Here is a 19870-nt window from a genome sequence, read left to right as displayed (position 1 = left end):
GTTAAATTTTTTTTTTTTTAATGATTTATGTATCTCTAACTATATGTTAACATGTGTCAAAAGTTATAAAAAAAATTATACGTATAACATTACTTAAAAGAATAATAGCTATAAGTAGAAATTGGATTGCCAACTGTATAAATGCGATCCAAAGTTCTATATGTAATGCTGCTCTTTACACTTATTTATCATATATATTTTATATTGATTAACATAACATATTTTAAGTAATTTTTTATATCAATTATCTATAAACGACATATTAAACTACTTATTAAAATACGTAATGTCAACCGATAACATCAACCGATACGAAATAAGTGCGAAGGTATTACTCAAGCCCTAAGCCCAAATGGGCCAACCACCCTGGTTGTGTGTTACTATCATTTGTCTGCTTGTTCTGGCCATTCCGACCCGACTCGACTCGACTCCGTATTATCTGTGGCGAAACCTCTCCGAGAACTCGCGCAAGTAGGTCCTCTTCTGCAAGCTTTAGAACCCTAGAAACGGACAGGATTCGTATCGCTCCACTCTGACCTACTCGGTTCGTTCTTTCTCGTTAGCTTACTCTGCTTTCCATCCCGGAATTACACTTTTCATCGTTTGAGTTGAATGGTTTCTGGGTTTCGGTTCAAATGCTTCGCAGTTCAAGCCCTAGTTGAATTAATTGATTTCTAGCTCACGGGTTCAAAATAAATATATAAACGGGTTTTTTTTTTTTTTTTTTGTTTTTTTTGTTTGTTTTAAAGTTTTAGCTAGCTGTTTGATGTTGAGTGTTTTTCTTTTAAATGTTAGAAGTCCCTAATATCTGATAAGGATTTGCAACTTGTATCTGAATTTGTTGCATTGATGATTAGGGCATGGGATTTGAATTTTGGATATTTAGGAGTTGAGGTTTAAGTATTTGGGTGTATATTTTTTTAATTAGTTTGTTGACTGGTCCTTAATTTTGGTGCATTTTGTTCAAATTGGTTTTCAGAAGTTGATGCAAAGATGAGTTCGCGGAAGAAGACGCCTTTCCAGAAGCATAGAGAGGAAGAGGAGGCAAAGAAAAAGGCATGGCTTTTGATGGAACCCGCTAAGCAGATGGGTTTTCACTAAAAGTGCTTTACTGGTTATTTTAATGGTGGTTTGCTTTTGCAGAGAGCGGAGGACGAAACAGCTCGATTATACCAAGAGTTTCTGGAATCATTTCAAGGGGATATAACGCCTGGGTCGAAGGCTTTTGTTCGAGGAGGAACCATCAATCCCAATGAGAAAGTGAAGCCTGATACCGAAGGTCAGTGTCAACGAAAAATTCTAGATTTCTATTTACTTGTGATAGTTTCAGTTTTCAGAGATATATTTATTCTTGTTTCGTTTCAAAATATGGATAAATAAATAGTTTTTTTTTTCCTATTATTATGGGGACACATTAATAAAAGTATGGGCCTTTTTATTCATTCGCGGATGCCAGGTGAAAAGTTCAAAGATGGGGTATCTGTTCCAAAGAAGGGAAGTAGGTAAAGAAACACTTTTGATTAACCATTTTGCTATACTATTTTGATCGGGCTTCATAAGCAGGATAATTATTTGGTCGTGATATCCTCAGATTCAGCATTGTACTGTCTTAGGCTTTGTGTAAGTAGATTGGAGAGCATTTTGGTGCAGGCCATCGTGCATTAAGAATCAGATTAAGTAAAGGTTATTTGAGATGTTCTATTTTCAATTTTCTTTTTTAAAGACAATAATCATGTAAATTAGTACTTAAAGTGACAAATCTATTCATTTATACATGCTTTCATTCCCATATTTTTTAGTTGATGTATGTAATATTCGCTCCAGAAGTGTATAAGTTAGACTTGGTGGTTATAGAAACACAGAATATATCCCCTTGTGGGATTTTGAGATTTCTGGTGTTTTTTGGGCAAAACATTTGTATGAATTTGACCTTTATGACTCGCAGACAACAAGCAGGGAAAATTACCACTTCAAAGCATCTTATACTACTTTGAGGTCATCCACTAGCAGCACCAAGCAAGTTGGTGTTAGATGATGGAAGAATATGATTAGTCTTTCTTTGGTTGTGGATGATGGGTGACTATGGACTGCTTTGTTTGTATTAGTGGTTAAAAACATTTCGATAACTGACTATTGAATACTTTTTAAACTCAAATACTATATTAGCATAGATCCTATATTAATTTTAAGACAGTAATTATTGCTCAAAGCATTACCAATGAGCTTTAGCTCAAATGGTACTTCCCCCCTTTGTAGCAAGTTGGAGGGTGTGGTCATGGGTTCAAGTGGATGCATGTGTAACTTACCAATAATAAAAAGACATTTTTGTTAATGTCTTATCACACAAAAAAAGAAAACGTTGGATCTATTAAGGTTGTTATTGAAGAATGTACTCAATTGTGGATCTTCTCATTGATAGTGATTTTATAATCTCCTATGTTGTTGCTTTTTGCTCCTCTATGTAGATAAGATTTTGCTGTATTTAGGGCTCTTTTTTCTTTAATAAAACTTATTATTACTTATCAAAAAAAAAATGTAGATAGGATTTTGCCTTCCATTGGAGAATGTTATATGATTGTGTCCTTTCCATTCTGAGTTTTTACTTGTGATCTATATGAAGAGCAACTTCATTTTTGGTTCTGTTAATTCTTAGGAAATGTTGTTCTATTGCCTTTACATCTCGGTTGGCATATGAATGGTTTAATTTCATGGGATTTCACCTGCTTTATACTTCTTCTATGGATTATTTATGAATAATCTAACTGTAAATATTTTCTTTCTATTTTATTGATTATTCTTATACCTTTGTTAGGTTTTGTGTCACAACGGGTGATATTCTATGTTAAATTTCTTATCCTTATGTTTATGTTTTCATTTAAGTCTTTTGAAACTTTAAACATCTCGAGTTAATAAAATTGCACACACTTTCAGAGAAATTTCTATTTTCAATTAACTGCCATAATTGTGCATACTTTATTTATGATATAAATCACATAAGCAACAGCAATAGCTTGAAGAGCAAGTTGATTTAGACAGGGTTGTTAATTGTAAAATGACTTTTTGCCATCATGTGTGTCTTTTTTAAAATTCACAAAATATTTTTTCTTGAAAATAATGTATGATTGAATCTTTTTGATCTTTGTTTTCCTAGTGTAAAATTGAGGAATCTTGGTTATGGATATGGACCTTTATGTAAGATAGGAGGTTTCTAGAGGCTTTTGTAGGTTCATTTCTACTAACATAGGAGGATGTTTATAGAGACTTTCATGGTTTGAGGGGCTCATTTAGGTTTGTTTAAGCACCATCTTTAGCGTCATAGGTTTTTGCTATTGTTGAGTATGTTGCCAAGTGAATTTAGGGCAACTACAATAGTAGGCATTTTATGCTAACTTTTGTTCAACACATTAAGTAGAGAGGAAGGTATATAAGTTAACATATTTGATAGATAAATATGCACACACACATATGGTCTGTATCTTATCAAATAGAGCAATGTAGTTTTTTTTTGGGGCTTGTTGGTCAACGTTCTCTGGTGCCATTTATGACACACTGAGAAAAGAGATTCTAGGACTCCCAAAATAAGTGAATGTTGAGATTATTGAATATATAGTTGTGCTTGCCTTCACTTGCACAATGACATTTTTAGTTGATTGAGAAATAAACAGAATTAAGAGAAAGTGCATACAAAGAGGGATGACTTGTCAGTAAATCAAATAATAGATATGATCTCGAGCCTCTTATTTTCCCCTTATGGTTCTTAAGATTGTCGAACTTGCTTTTATTATAAATTTTGCATGGTTTGTTTGTTTTTTTTGTTTACTATCCTTGCTATATATGACTGTGTAGCGGTGGAGTTATACTTTTTGAGTCTAACAAGATGTTTGTAAAATAGAATTAAGAACTCTCACAACAATAGGCTGGGAAGGCATTTGGTTTGGAAACACAGGCAATATTAGTTCATTGAATTTTTATAATTCCGTTGCTTCAAAATTTAGTGCTGTCATGCTTATTTACATTACTTCCTGGTGTTAAAGTATTGATGTGTGGAAAGGTCACGTCACTTGTTTGCTCCTGGGTCTGTCACTAGTGAGAGAAGCATCGTTACTGGATCAAACTCCTTCAACAATGTGATATTTGATGGTGTGATGACATAGTGGCATACTACTTATTTGATCTTATCAATTCTATTTTATTCAAATGCTATCAACTCATTTTAAGAATTTATGAAGCAAGATGGGTTGAGTTGCGAAATTTGGATTGTACTGTGGTGCAGAATAGAAGTGGATACTATCTGAACTTCTATGATATTTGATGTATTTTCATGATAGAGCTTTCTTTCATTTTCACTTGCCTGATGAAGCTTTAGATGTAGCATAGGTGAGATGTTGAATTTAAGAAACATCACTTGGCTGGATGGAAGAGGCTGTATTTGTATATGGGTGATAGGTTGACCTTGATTAAAAGAACTCTCTTAAAATTACCTACTCATTATTTGCCCCTTTTCCCCATTCCTATTGGTGTGGCTAACCGAATTGAGAAACTTTGAAGGGGCTTTTTGTGGGGTGGAATTGGTGATGGGTTTAAGTTCCATTTAGTTAGTTGGTCGAAAATTTGTACGCCGATGTCTTTTGAAGGTTTGGCAGTTCTAAATCTGGTTCAATTTAACCAAGCTCTTCTAGGGAAATAGTTGTGGCGTTATGATATGGAGAGGGAGGCTTTGTGGAGGTTGGTGGTGGAAACCAAATATGATAGCCCCGAGGTTGGTGCTCTAAGGAGATAGTGGAGCTCTTTGGAGTGGGAGTGTGGAAATATGTTAGGAGGACGTGGGAGCCTTTCTTAGATTTGTTAAATATGAGGTGGGCTATGGGTCACAGATCAAGTTTTGCATCATTTGTGGTGTGGGGACCAGCCCCTAAAGGTTACTTTTTTGGAATTATTTAGTATTGCGAGAATGTCAAGAGGCGTGGGTCACAGATTATGTGTAGTTCTCTAATGAAAATATTCAATGGAATATATCATTTATCATACCAATGCAGGGTTGCAAGGTGGATTAGGTCACTTCTTTCTTTGATATTTTCCATCTATCAGGTTGAGACAAGGTGGTGGGGATAAAATATGTTGGATCCTAGGCATAAGGCAAAAATTTGAAGTAAGATCCTTTTATCGTGCATTGTCCATTCTTGGTGGCTTCCTATTTCTTTGGAAGAGTATTTTGAGAGGTAAGGCTTCTTCAAGAGTCACATTCTTTGTGTGGACGGCGGATTTAGGGAGGATCTTAACTTTTGATAACTTGAGGAAGGGGTGCATTATAGTGGTAGATTGGTGTTGTATGTGCAAGAGAAGTGATGAATCCATAGATCATCTTCTTTATATTATGAGGTGGCAAGAGAGTTATGGGTTGTGCTATTCCGTCTTTTTGGTGTAGAGTGGGTTGTGCCTCGAAAGGTAATAGAGTTGTTAGCTAGTTGGAGAGATCGTGTGGGGAGCCGTAACATTTTAGAAGTTTGGAGGATGACTCATTTGTGCTTAATGTGGTGCATTTGGAGGGAGCAAAACGCAAGGAGCTTTGAAGATTGCATAGGTACAAGGGTTGCGCCCATCAGCAATTTCTAATGAGATTGATTTATTTATTAAAAAAAAATGGCAGATGGGTATCATAAAGTGGAACTTGGTTTTAAGACACAAGCAAAGCATAGTTTGATGAAAGTTCCTATGCTTGAAAGGTACAATTTTGATCTTCAATTGTTGAAGTGTGGCGTGTGTTTCGTTTGTTGCTCTTTGTTCTGTCCTTGGTGACTAAAGCGTCATGAGCGGATTGAACGCTGTTGTAGTAGGTATTTCTGCAATAGTTTTATAATTTGATGGTACAAAATGACTTAATGGACCTTTCTAAGAGTAAGCAGATAAGGGTGCAGTGCAAGAATAGAGAGTGTTCAAATTTCTCCTACATTGATTGCAACTGCATTTAGTGCCATTTTTTACCTTTTCATGAGATGTCTTGCATGATGATCTTCGAGAGATTGTATTTTATGAGATGTTCTGTATCTCAGATTTTTTTTGTTAGAAAATATGTTATTAATTTCTATTAGTTCAAGAATACAATTAGTGGTAGAGTGAGATTATAATTTTGTGCACTGGAAAATCAGCGTGTGAAGTTATCATATTGTGTTGTTTTGGGGTTTGACATGCTGATGTGTAGGTTGACCTCCCAATTTGTTCCATGTTCAGGAATCTTGTCGGAAGAGAGTTTATCATGACATGGAGTAGTTAAATGGATTTCAGGCCAGTTGAACTTAGGCTAAAATGGTGAAATGGTGGGGTGGGGTTGGGAAAGGTCTTAGGTTAAGACTTTAAACTGAACTCGACTGAGACTTAATTCCAATTATGAATCCTTTTATCAACTAATTCAGGCTGTCTCTTACCTGCAACTTGTTTCTCTACATGATCCATATCATAATATGTGACTAATATATTAGCTGTCAACCTATTGCAAACCTCTTTTCTGTAGGGAGAGGACTGGCTTTGTAGAAGGCCTAGGACATTAAGTGTGATAGAGGCTGTTGGGGTAAAACCTTGGTTTTTTTTTTTTTCTTTTTCTTCTTGTGCCTTATGAAGTGCTATCTTTAGTCGTGTTGGGCTGTCTTGGTTTATGCCCAGACAAGTAGTAGACTTGTTTGCTTTTTGGAGGGGTTTATTTGGTAGCCCTTAGAGTGCAGTTTTGAGGAAGATGGTGCATTCATGCCTTTTGTGGTGTTTTAGGAGGAAAAGAAATAACATAAGTTTTTGAGGATCGCAAGAAACCACTGGTGTTTCTCTTGTATACTTCATGTGTATCGGAGTTAAGCTCTTTGTTTTTTAATGATATTTAAGTTACTTACAAAAAAAAAATTATTGAAAGAAAATAGGCAAAGCCCTCATATACAAAATGTATACAAGAGAGAACCACACTAAAGGTGTCTAAAATCTAAAAAATTAACAAGATCTAAAAGATTCAAAGAGGTGAAAGATGGAACATAGACTACAACCCAATCTAAGAGTGATCTTAGAAAAGTGGATCTTAAAGAAAGCACCGGGTCTCACAATCCTTAAAGTGGCGATGATTCCTTTCTCTCCAAATGTTCCACATTGAGAATGAAGGAATAATTTTGCAGATTGCCTCTTTGGAATGTCTATGCCCTTGATTCTTCAAACAATGTTACATTCTAAGATGTTACTAGGCATAGTCCACGAAACTCTGAATAAGTTGAGAACCATGTACCAAAGATCACTAATAAACTCACAATGGATGAGGAGGTGATTCAGGGTCTCCTCTTTCTCCTTCTAAGATTGTCAACCGTGAGGATTCTACCTAAAGTTACCGTCCATATAAAGAAAGCTATATAAGGCAGAGCCTTAAACTTCTCCCCCCCCCCCAAAAAAAAAATAATAATCCAAGGAAAAAAAGCAAGGTTTTCTAGCCTGCAATATTTTATAATAGTTCTTTGCTTTAAAGTTGTGACTACTAGCTGGAGTGTTCGCATCATTTTATCTGCCTCCCCCATATGAGTTCTCAAAGTGCATAATAGATTGAGGAAAGAGTCTACAGATTCCAGCTTTCAGTCTTGAACTTCCCTCTTAAATCTTTGATTCCAATGGAGAGAAATGCTGGAGGAAGCCAAGTAATTCGACACCATGGCCTCTTTGTCATGGGCTATCGAATAAAGGTATGAGAATATAGTTTCGAGAGCAGCTTATCCACACCAAACATCATGCTAAAAGCAAATGTGAACCCATCCCCAACCTTGAAGGGGACAAAGTGGGAGAAATTCCCCCTACCATTCCTTATATTCCACCAAAGGCACACCCCGTAGGGCCCTTGAGCTTCCTATAAGCACCAACCACCTCTTGGAACCCTATAATTCCCATCAATCACCTTTCTCCAAAGACAAGTCTCGTACACATTGCCAAAGTCATTCATTGGGTAAAGCTTTATTGAACAACATAAGATTTTTAACTCCCAAGTGTTCTATAGGAATTGAGGAATAGATAGCCTTCTAGTTCACCAAATGAAACTTAGGCTTATAGCCTATTCCATTCCAAAGAAAATCTCTTTGAAGACATTCCAATCTCCTAGAGGTATCGGCTAGCAAAGGAAAGAGCGACAAAAAGTACGTAGGTGAACTGGATAACTTACTCTTGATTAGAGTTAGGTGACCTCCTCGAGACAAGTAAATCTTTTTTTGGATAAGTAATAATGATATAAATCAAGAGCGCAGAGGGGCGCAACCCACATACACGGGAAGTATAAAAGAGAGCGCCTAAGAGGGAGAAAAATGAAAAAGGAAATCAGAGAAACTAATCCCTATAGGAGATAGCCAAGCGGCCGTCCAGGAGTACAGAGTAAAGAAGAAAAAATGAGTCAAGTCTTCGAGACAAGTAAATCTTCTTATTACTAACCATTATTTTCTCCATTCTCTCCTTAAACAGCGCTGTGTATTCTTTTTGAGCACTGTGCTACCTGTCTCCTGGTATATTTCCATCTTATTTTTTCTTTTACTTATCAAAAAAAAAAAAAGTTATCCACTTTAGTGAAGATCATCATCTTGGATAACTTAAGAAAGCGAAATCTCATAGTGGGAGATTTGTGTTGTATGTGTAAGAAGAGTCTACTCCACTTTGATTTTGCTAGGACCTTATTGAATTCTGTTTGTTGTCTTTGTGGATTAGAGTGGGTTATGCCTCAACGGGTGGTGGATCTCTTTGCAAGTTGGAGAGGACAGTTTGGTTGTTTTCGGAGTGCATTAGTTTGGAAGATGATTCCGCCATGGTTAATATGGTGTATTTGGAGAGAAAGAAACACTAGAAGTTCTGAAGATTGCGAGAGTAAACCCCAAGGGGTTGGCCTGGTGGTTGAGGCTTGTGGTCTTAGGGAGTATCAGCCCATAGATCCCAAGTTCGAGACTTGCTAGGTGCAAACTCCCCCTTGGGGCCACACCCCCTAGTGTAAAAGCTAGCGATTTGGAAAAATTCCGAGGGTGAGGTGCACAGGTCCGAGGTTTACTTTGCAGGGGTGGGTTCGAAGGGCCCTGCCTTGTTGAGGTTCCCCGTCATTAAAAAAAAAAAAAAAAAAGATTGCGAGAGTACAATGGTAAAACTAAAGGCTTTCTTGTTAAAAACTCTTTATTGATGTACAGATGTCTACGCTTGTTTACTTATTTCTAATTTTCCTGACGTGCTTGATCTCATGTCTTCTTCTAGTTAGACATTTCTCTTTTATGCTTCTTGTGTACTTAGATAGCGCCCTTTTGCTCTAATAAAATTTTAATTGTATATAAAAAAGTTGACACCTAGAGGAAGTTCCAAGTATTTCGTGGGTTGAGAAGAGATGCGACAACTGAGAATATCAGCCAGCTCTTCTTGATGCGGAACCTCCTTCTAAGCGAATAATTCAGATTTCACGAGATTGACCTTCATGCCCAAAACAGCCTCAAAGCAAAGAAGAATGTGTTTCAAATCAAGGATTTGGAGTAAAACCTTTTTTTTTTTTTTATGACGGGAAACCTTGGCAAGGCAGGGCCCTTCGGACCCACATTTGTAGAATAAACTTCGGACCCGTACACCGCACCCTCAGAAGTTTTCCTACATAGATCATGGTAAATCACTGGCTTTTACACCAAGGGATGTGGCTCCAAGGGGTAGTTTGCACCTAGCAAGTTTCGAACTTGGGATCTATGAGGTGATACTCCCTAAGACTACAAGCCTCAACCACTAGGCCAACCCCATGGGGTTTGGAGTAAAACCTTACCATTGATTAGATGAAAAAAAATGCTTTAGTTCTTTGCTTTGTTGAAATGCTATAAACTTGCCGTGGCTTTGGGAATTAAGCCATAGCTAATTGGTCAATCTGGTGTTTCTCTTGAGTTCTTTGTCTTCTCTCTTGTTTTTTTTTTCTGCTCAAAGGATTTTGTGCGGACACGTTTTTTGTAATGTGAAACTTTGCCTTTAATTTTTGTTGTTGCAGGTATGTTCCATCTTTCATACCACCTCCTTTGGCAGCTAAGGGAAAAGAATATGAAAAGAAAGTTAGTAAATAGAGGATACAAATGTCATGAACTTTATTTTTAGCATTTATATGTGATTTGCTGGTATTTAATTCTTAATCTTTTGCATTACACTTTGTAGGAGGAGGAAAAGCCGAAGGAAAAAGAGAAAGGTAAGTCTCGGAACATAGATCATTTTATGGAGGAGCTGAAGCGTGAGCAAGAAATGAGGGAAAGACGAAATCAAGAGCGTGAACATTGGCGTGATGGGCGCCACAATGAACATTCTGCTGTAAGTGGTTTTCAGTGTTAGCTTTTTTTCAGTCTTTTGGGAAAAGGTAATTGCAACTTTATCTGTCCATTTGCGTGTAGTTGCATCACTGTTTCATCTATGTATATGTTTTTCTTTTATTGTCCTTCTGTAGCATATGAGCAAGATGGTCAGGTTGATTCTAGAAAATGTATGCAAATGCATGTACCCATCACACACCTTGACCGTATACATCAATTGTTTATTGTGATCTCAGAACAGCAATTGTCCTTTAGGATTCTTTGCACTACTTCATCTGTACTTTATCTCATGTACTGAATTCTTTGCATCAATTTGTCATTTCTCATTTAATCATATATTGAAGCTTATAAGGTTACTGTTTTCAGCTATCTAGTCACTTTGATGAACTGCCTGATGACTTTGACCCAAGTGGAAAGATTCCTGGGTCATTTGATGATGGTGATCCACAAACTACTAATCTCTATGTTGGAAATCTCTCACCTCAGGTAAGATCCGTGTCTTTAAATCTGCTGTTTATTTACTTATCATCTGTTGCTTCTTATATCAGGACATGTCAAGGTCATCTTTTTCCTTTTTCTTAATAATTCTAGGTCGACGAAAATTTTCTTCTACGGACTTTCGGAAGATTTGGCCCTATTGCTAGTGTGAAGATAATGTGGCCTAGGACAGAAGAGGAGCGAAGGCGACAAAGAAATTGTGGTTTTGTAGCTTTCATGAATAGAGCTGATGGACAGGCTGCAAAGGATGAAATGCAAGGTTTGGTTCTTCCAAGCTTGTTCATCATTTTCTGGGATTTGGATGATTTCTCTCAAATTATTTTGTTTGAAATTCTATAGTTGCTTTTTATACTTATAAACTACTAAAAAAAAAAGAGTTGCTATTTATGCTTAGTGACTTTGTTTTAGCTAAGAAAGCGCCATTTTACCTTTTAGCAAATAACTTCTTGTATAATATGGAAACGCTTTTTTCTCACAAAAGCACATATGGATGTTTCACCTTTCCATACGTAGCCTAATTTCTTAAATTTAAAAATTTATAGTTAAAATTCTATTCTGGATATTATTGTCTCTCTAAAGTATGAAGTTTTGCTACAATGCAAAAGCCGCACCCACTTCCACTATGCATGTGTATGAGTATTTATATAGTTTTAAAACCTTCTTTCCATGTTTTTGTGGTTGATTTGCATTTGGAAGTGACATATGATTGTGATCCCCTGTCACATGAATGTTCTTTTTATTATTTTATAAGTAATTGAAATTTATTAAAATTGCAAAGTGCAACCCAAGTACATTGGAAGGATGCAAGAGATATACCTAACTAGAAAAAGAAAACATGAATGTTCTTACCACATGTTCCTTTGCCATGCAGATTTGTCTCTGCACGTGTGTGATTTTGTGTCACTGGATCAATATAAATATTGATATAATCTTTGACACCGCTAAGTCATGAACCTTGTGCATATGATTATGTAGCAGCCTGGCATCAAATTGAAAATTAAGCCCCCCAATGTTGTTTTGCCACATGTTCCTTCAATGAATTGTTGATCTGTTTGCCAGGAAGGCTCCATATTATGCAATAGGATGCTGTTATGACCATTGTTTAATTGGATTTTACTTTTACTCATTACAGTCTCAAATTGTACAAGTATCTAGAACTCGAGATTTGAAAAGACAAGTATGGAGTGTAAAAGGAGATACAATTTCTTTCAGAAATGAGGTCGCGTGCTGACCTATATGAAACTTGTTCAAAACATTGTTTACTGTTAAAACATGTGCGAAACATTTTAATGAGATAATTGGAATAATTTTCATGGTATGCCATAATGTTCAGTTTTTTTATACAATATCCCCTTTTAGTTGTTAACTGTTACTTAGTATCCCCTTTTAAAAGAAATTAAATGTGTAAAAGGCAATGAAGGACATTAGGGATTGAAGAAAAAATCTTGTATCTGCAGGAGTTGTTGTTTATGAATATGAGTTGAAGATTGGATGGGGTAAGTCTGTTGCTCTACCTTCACAAGCGCTGCCTGCTCCTCCACCAGGACATATGGCGATCCGGAGTAAGGAGGTCTGTTAAATTTTACTTTGATGTAATGATTGTGTATGCGCATGCTTTTATTTCTTTTATAATATTGATGCTTTGGGCCTAATTGTACACTTGCAAGAAGGTCAACATGGCTTCATTCATTACTTAGAGTATGAAATGAGGAGTTCAAAATAGCTGATACATTTTTTATTGACAGGGTAGCACTGTAATTTTGTCTGGTCCATCAGGCCCACCAGTCACTTCTGTTCCAAGTCAGAATTCTGAACTGGTATGTTAGCAAGATTATATCGTTTGCTTTTATATGTGATATAGTTATGCTACAGTATTGACATGGGATGCTCTCCACCCTTTCGTCTTTAGGGTCTGTTCTTATATTTGGGCAATTGAGGGAGCTGATCTTACTATATACTATTATTCTGACCCAATTTGAACTATTTCTTGTTATAAAGAAAAAGGTTCTTATTCATTCATTTTTTGCTCTCTTGTGAAGTCATTACCTTTTAATTTTTGAGGGTCCTAAGAGACCTTTTGTTTTGCCAGTTTATTCTTGTGGCTCTGCTGCACTCTCTATGAATGTTGTCTTTGCTCTTAAGTTGACGTTACTGAGTGGAATTTGGAATGCTTCACTCTTATAATTTACATGCTTACTCAGAGACTTAGTTTTGTTGTTTTGCTCTTTACATATTTTAAATGATTTTATATGGGTGACCAGGTTCTTACCCCAAATGTTCCCGACATAATGGTTTTTCCACCCAATGATGATCATCTCCGCCATGTGATTGACACAATGGCTCTCTATGTTCTGGACGGAGGATGCGCCTTCGAACAAGCTATTATGGAGAGAGGTCGTGGCAATCCTCTCTTTGATTTTTTGTTTGAACTTGGCTCGAAGGAGCATACTTACTATGTCTGGAGGCTCTATTCCTTTGCTCAGGTACATACCATCGTCTTTCACTCCAGCCACCGAAAATAAAAGAAGGATATACTTAAATTGAACCGTGTCACTTGCCCTGTGAATTTTATAGAAATTTTGGGAATCTCTTAGAATAATAAAATTATTTTTGTTCCAAAGAGTGATTACTTGTCTGTAAAGTGTGAGACGCCCCTGAGTACGTTGGAAGTATACACAAGGACACCAAGCAAAAACAAAAGCAAGAAAAACTAAGGAAAACCCAAAACCCAAAACCGACAGGGAACCCAAAAACCCAAAAACCACAAGGAACCCTACACCCTTTTGCCAAAAGAACAAAAAAATGTGTGCTTTTTTTAATATATTAATTGTTTGGAGGTTTAGGTTCTTTTATATTGGCATGAATGCAGGGTGATACCCTTCAAAGATGGCGAACAGAGCCTTTTATCATGATAACTGGCAGTGGAAGGTAATGTACACATTATTTTCTATTTCAGTAACTATTGGAGCAGTCATTTTAATCAATCTTGCTGTTTTATGAATAAGTTGGTGTGGTCGTCTACAAAATGATGTGATACTCTGTTTATTATTTATTCCAGATGGATTCCCCCACCTCTTCCAACAGTAAAAAGCCCAGAGCATGAAAAGGAGTCTGGCTCCACGTATGCTGCAGGAAGAAGCAGGGTATTTTGTGTTGAATCCTTGAGTAGGATTAATTTACTTTATCCACATTGTGTCATGCTTTAACTCTCCCTTTCTTTCATTATCTTCTATAGCGCGTGGAACCAGAAAGAACACTTACTGATTCACAGAGGGATGAGTTTGAGGATATGCTGCGTGCTTTAACGTTAGAGAGGAGTCAGATAAAGGAAGCTATGGGGTTTGCCCTGGATAATGCTGATGCAGCTGGAGAGGTAATGCTGATATTAGGTTCAATCAATTTGATGACCCCTTAGCGCCATTTGCTGTGTGGATGGTGCAATAAAATTGATCCCCCAATTTCAAAACCATATTAAGTGTTGCTTAACTAGGCACTTGTTATTGATTTGTTTTCACATATGGTGATTATCACATTGTGTTTGATTTTGTTTTGTCAACCATTGATTGTTTTTCACACCTTTATTGCACTTACATTTGCTAATGGCAAGCTTATGTAAGCAGTAATTCATGAAATTTTAATTAACAGAAAATAATAGAAAAAGAAAAAGAGGAAGACCAAGCTCTGGGATTACTTTTATAGATTTTACTTTAAATTTCAAAGGATTGTCTGGTGTTTTTATTTATTTTTTCGTGTGCTTTGTACTGCAGATAGTCGAAGTTCTGACAGAATCTTTGACACTTAAGGAAACTCATATTCCAACTAAAGTTGCAAGGCTTATGCTCGTTTCTGACATTCTTCATAATAGTAGTGCTCCTGTAAAGAATGCTTCTGCATACCGCACCAGATTTGAAGCAGCATTACCTGACATTATGGAGAGCTTTAATGATTTGTTTCGCAGCATCACAGGAAGGATTACTGCAGAGGCCCTTAAGGTAAACTGTACAATCTCTCTTTTTTTGGGCTTTCAGTCTTTATCTAATTTATTTAGTTTGTTTCTGATTCATTGTAAATCTTTGTCTGAAATTTTGAAGGAACGAGTACACAAAGTGTTGCAAGTCTGGTCAGACTGGTTTTTGTTTTCAGATGCATATGTGAATGGTTTACGAGCTACTTTTCTTCGACCTGGGAACTGTGGTGTCATCCCATTTCATTCCATATGTGGTGATGCGCCAGAACTAGAAAAAAAGACTACTTCTGAAGATACAGGTGATGGGAGTAAGGCCAACCAAGATGCTGCATTGGCAATGGGCAAGGGAGCAGCTATGAAGGAGCTAATGAGTCTTCCCCTCGCTGAGCTAGAAAGACGTTGCAGACATAATGGATTGTCTCTTGTTGGTGGTAGAGAAATGATGGTTGCACGGTTGCTAAGTCTGGAAGAGGCAGAAAAACAAAGGGGTTATGAATTAGATGATAATTTGAAATATGCACAGAGCCATTCGAGTTCTGGCAGATATTCCAATAGTCATAATAGAGAAATGAATATGGAACCAGAGTTAGTGGGTCTGACTGGATGGAACAGTTATGGAGAGGATGATGTGCAGTCACAAGGCGAAGAGTCTGTTCCTTTGGCTCCGACCCCTCCCATTCTCCAGCCTGAACTAAAAGCTTTCTCAAAGAAAGACAAAAATGATCCTGTTTTGCCAGCATCTAAATGGGCTCGAGAGGATGGTGAAAGTGATGATGAACAAAAGAGTAGTGGTTTGGGTCTGGGATTGAGCTACTCTTCTTCTGGAAGTGAGAATGCTGGTGATGGTCCTAGTAAGGCTGATGAGATGGAGTTTGCAACTGGTACAAGCATCCCAGCGCAACTTGACACTGGAATGAATGAAGAGCAGAGGTAGTATCATACTTCCACTGTGACCTCTTGTCCTAGTTTCATTCTTCCAGGAAATGATGTTTTTCATTCTTTCCAACTTTTTTCTCGTTTTTCTCTCTTTATGATGTGGTGGAGCTTACTTATTTCAATTTGAAGTAGAGATGAGTTCCAAACGCTATGACAAATTTTAAAGAGTTCACTTACATTTCTGTTTAATGCCTCCCTTTTGTCAATAATTTATTGTTTGTTTTATGGTGTAGTCCCTTTACGTGTACCATACTTGACTGTGCTTATGTACTACAGGCAAAAGTTAAGACGTCTAGAGGTGGCTTTGATAGAATATCGTGAATCCCTTGAAGAGCGGGGAATCAAAAATTCAGAGGAAATTGAGAGGAAAGTTTCAATTCGCCGGAAACAGCTACTATCTGAATATGGGTTATTAGATGCTAACGATGATTCGTCAGGGAACAGTAAGTGCTCATTTTGTAAGCGGGCAATATATAAAATAATTGAATTTGTGAGATTCTGTCCACTTATAATGTCTGTTTCACATTTTGTGCTAGGTTTTAGGTTTGCCCATTGCTTTCTCTGCCTTTTAATTCTTTCAATTGTATCAAAAAATTGGGATGAGAGCTATTATAAGTAATTACTTTCCTAGTTTGAACTCTTGAATTTTCTGAAAACCTGTTATGTATAGAGCAGGAGTTCTAAGTATTGAAGTCTTCATTAGTAGTGTGCGACACTAGAAATGAAGTTTCTGCAATCTTACTATAGCTTTATGCAGTACTAGATGAAGAGCTTTGAAGTTTCTGCAATCTTACTATGGCTTTATGCAGTACTAGATGAAGAGCTTTCTGATATTTGTAGAGTTGATATCATGTCAAAATTATGAGGCCTAACAAAGCACACAAACATACACAAAAAATTGTTGTCAACTAGTTCTAAATCATAATAGACATAAAAATAGAAATTTTCTTCACTGATTAGCACTTCTATTTTTGGAAAATTACACTAACCCTTCTGCTTTGGCCTGATTTTATTCAAGTTGGAATGTTTTCAATTTTTCAATTAAAAAGCCTGTGTGGCGTATGCTGTCCGACGTTTATTTTCATAGACTTTGTTCCACTTTCGTTCACTTTACTAACAGAGAGTGGAACTCAAGGCATATCACTGAACATGCGTGACATCTTTGTTCCACTCCCCACCCATTCTCTCTCCTTCTCTTCCTCCTTACCCACTCACTCGTGTCACTCAATGCTCCAGCCATTGTATTATAATTTCTTCTTCTTCTTCTTCTTCTTCTTCTTCTGATAACTAAAAGAATGGAGAGAAATTCAGAAATGGTTTGGGTGAACTATATCAAGGATTTTACCCACACACACTCTTGGAGCACCTTGCCTGCTGCAGGAGTAACAGTATATTTTAGATTCTTTTCTTCTTTTTCATCCAGTAATTATCATCCCCGCCACTAAACTGCCAGCTATTAAACTCCACCTTGGCAGCAAAACCCAAGAGCCTCCTCCAAAAGCACCCACTCTATACACCAACCCACACAAACCTCTGTGTCCAAATGAAAAAGCAAATCCTGGGTCATGAAATTATGGGCATTGGCTCAGGTAAGGCCTTGTCCCAAAACAATTATTTATACACAGCTACCCTCCAATCCATCCACCTTAATCATCTTCTTCCTCCAATCCAAAGGCATTCCCTGATGAGTGGTATTTAACGGCTCTTCATCAGAATTCTTAGCAACCATGTTGGCCGATTTTTCCTTGGCTTTGAAGATGGTGAAGGGATTATGCAAATGAGCAATGCTTCTCGATGTGTTTGAAATTGGGGTCTTTCTTTACAGGCATCACCAAATCAAGTGGATGGGTTCTCTTGTTGATTGATTGGTTACTATCGGGTTTTTCCTCTGGATTTTGGTGGATTTTTGGTTTTGGAGAGAGAGAGAGAGAGAGAGAGAGAGGAGGTCGGGGAAAAAATGGAAGAAACCGTAAGAAATTAGTATCCATTTGGTTGTTGAGAAAATGTAAGAAAATTAAAAAGAAAAGTTGTAGTTAATTTGAGTGAGATTTTGCCGAGTTTGTTGAGCTTCCAACTCTTTTTAGGAGCAAAAATAACGCAATGTGGAGAATCCATTGACCATTTACTCTTGCATTGCGAGGTTGCAACTGAGATATGGAATATGTTTCTTCATCTTTTTGGAGTTAGTTGGGTTATGCCACGAAGGGTGAGTGATTGCTTGGAGAGTTGGAGGGGACAATTGGGTACGTAATAGACTTGCTTTGCATATATGGAGGCTAACTCCATTGTGTGTGATGTGATGTCTATGGAGAGAACAGAATGCTTGCAGCTTTGAGGATCATGAGAATGGCATGCTTGAGTCGAGGAGGTTGGCATTAAATATGTTGTTCTCATGGAGAGTGACTTGGTCTCACTCGCATGAACCCACTTTTTTTGATTTCTTAGAACTTTGTAATTCAGTTTCCCATCAGTAGGGTTCTTTTTTATACTCTCTGTGTACGTGGGTTGCACCCCTCTGCCCGTTTGTCAATATACTTATTACTTACAAAAAAAAATAATAATAATGCAATTTTTAGTGTATTTGTGTGTTCTCTTTTCCTTCCATTTTCTCTGCAACCAAGCAAAGGCTTTTCTCTCAGATATGGTTCTGGCTGTAGTGTTTTGGAAGTTATAGAAACCTATGAGGGTGAAGCCAAAAAAAAAAAAAAGGGATGATGATGAGGAGAGAGAGTGGGGGAATGCCATGAAGAGACTGTGTCTCACTGTGTCGAGTGAAGTGGCTTGGGGCCCGTTTTCCATTAGTAAAATGGACAAAAGGGTAAAAAAAATAAAAAATAAAAATAAAAATGGACAAAAGGAGGATGGAAGTCTTTGATTAGAAATGTCTGAAAGCAGAGGATGGCAATAAGAAAAATTGAAAATGCAATGACTTAAATAGAATTGGACTAGAAGGTTATATCTGGTTTGACCGAACCCAACTCTATGTCTGCTGGGTTGATCTCACTACCTCATTTCTTGAGGTTTTTCTGGTATTCTCGCCAGATTAGGTTTGAATTACTGCTTATTAGTACCAATCTTGCTTTGACTTTTACAATAATATTTCAGATCTGTTGAACTAATAGTTCGATGATGATGGTACAATGAGGCGACAATATCTGTGACATTCCTTATTCTTTTTTTTAGTTGAGGCTATTTAGAGGTAGCTGATTGAGGATTATAAGATGTTCTAGCACTAACAAGTGCATTAAAGATGCATTCATTGATTCTCCCAAGAGACTGGCTACTGAGGGTGAAACAGCCCATTAGTTTAATCTATGTTTTTAGCTTCAGTGTGAATGGTTTCTTCCAACTTGGCTGGGTATTTGCTAGACTGAACTGGCTTTGGTGTTTCACAATTTCCAGTCAAAGCCTACTCCTTTTTGCTATCTGGTCCATGCTGATTATGTTATGAATCAAAAAGTCTGTCTTCAAATACTTAAATGTCATATGTAATTTGATCTTTGCAAATTCTTAAGAATTGTAATCTTCATATCGCATACATAAAATATATTCTTAATGCATGCTCAGGGTTTATGTTTATTAAATATGTTCCCTCTACTTTTGAACTTGCAGAGAGAACATCTTCAGAGAGGAGGGACAGACGGGATGGTAGCAGCGACTCTTCTAGAAAGCGGCACCGGAGCCAGAGCCAAAGTGAGAGTCCACCACGAAAATCATCCAACCGAGGCAAGGAAAGGGAACATGCATTGAGCAGGGACAGGGAAAGACATAGGGATAGAGATAGAACTCATGATTTTGAAAGTGAGAGAGGGAAGCGGGATCGGGAACGTGAGAAGAGTGGTAGCAAAGAGAGGGATGACCCTGACAGGGGTAGAGGCAGAGAAAGAGAAAGAGACAGAGACGGGGATAGGAGAAGACGAGCAAAGTGAGTTATTCTCTGGGTTGGTTTTTTGAGAATTCAGGTGGAATGTTTTGAGATGAAGAGATGCCCATGTAGTTGGTCCAGGGTTGGCTGCCATGAAAAAGTTTCTGTTTTCACTGTTATGAAAGAAGAAATTTCTTTCCATTTCTTGTATAAACCCCCAAGAGGAAACCTGTTTCTTGTTAAATTGTATTAGATGTGTTAACATTGGTCAAGGTGTAAGTTCTTAATTGCTTC

The 19870-nt window shown here is 37.2% G+C and overlaps 1 protein-coding gene across 4 annotated transcripts; it reads left to right on the top strand.

The window, feature by feature from the left end:
- The first annotated feature begins 394 nt into the window (after positions 1-394).
- Positions 395-19842, top strand: LOC132189049 (protein RRC1-like). 4 transcript variants are annotated; one of them, XM_059603527.1, is made up of 18 exons: positions 397-544; positions 980-1056; positions 1144-1279; positions 1457-1502; positions 10001-10061; positions 10162-10311; positions 10677-10796; positions 10902-11067; positions 12266-12378; positions 12554-12625; positions 13070-13291; positions 13678-13736; positions 13867-13951; positions 14044-14181; positions 14576-14800; positions 14900-15705; positions 15988-16154; positions 19324-19842. In XM_059603527.1, the coding sequence occupies exons 2-18, from the start codon at positions 994-996 to the stop codon at positions 19638-19640; spliced, it is 2946 nt and encodes a 981-aa protein (XP_059459510.1). In that variant the 5' UTR covers positions 397-544; positions 980-993; the 3' UTR covers positions 19641-19842. The 4 variants fall into 4 exon arrangements, with proteins under 4 accessions (XP_059459509.1, XP_059459510.1, XP_059459511.1 ...); XM_059603526.1 differs by having other exon boundaries at positions 395-544; positions 14576-15705; XM_059603528.1 differs by lacking the exons at positions 397-544; positions 980-1056; positions 1457-1502 and having other exon boundaries at positions 1191-1279; positions 14576-15705.
- The last annotated feature ends 28 nt before the right edge of the window (positions 19843-19870 follow it).

The sequence above is a fragment of the Corylus avellana genome, chromosome ca8 (assembly GCF_901000735.1).
Source record: "Corylus avellana chromosome ca8, CavTom2PMs-1.0".
Taxonomy (NCBI): Eukaryota; Viridiplantae; Streptophyta; class Magnoliopsida; order Fagales; family Betulaceae; genus Corylus; species Corylus avellana.
This window is presented reverse-complemented; position numbering and strand designations above follow the sequence as displayed.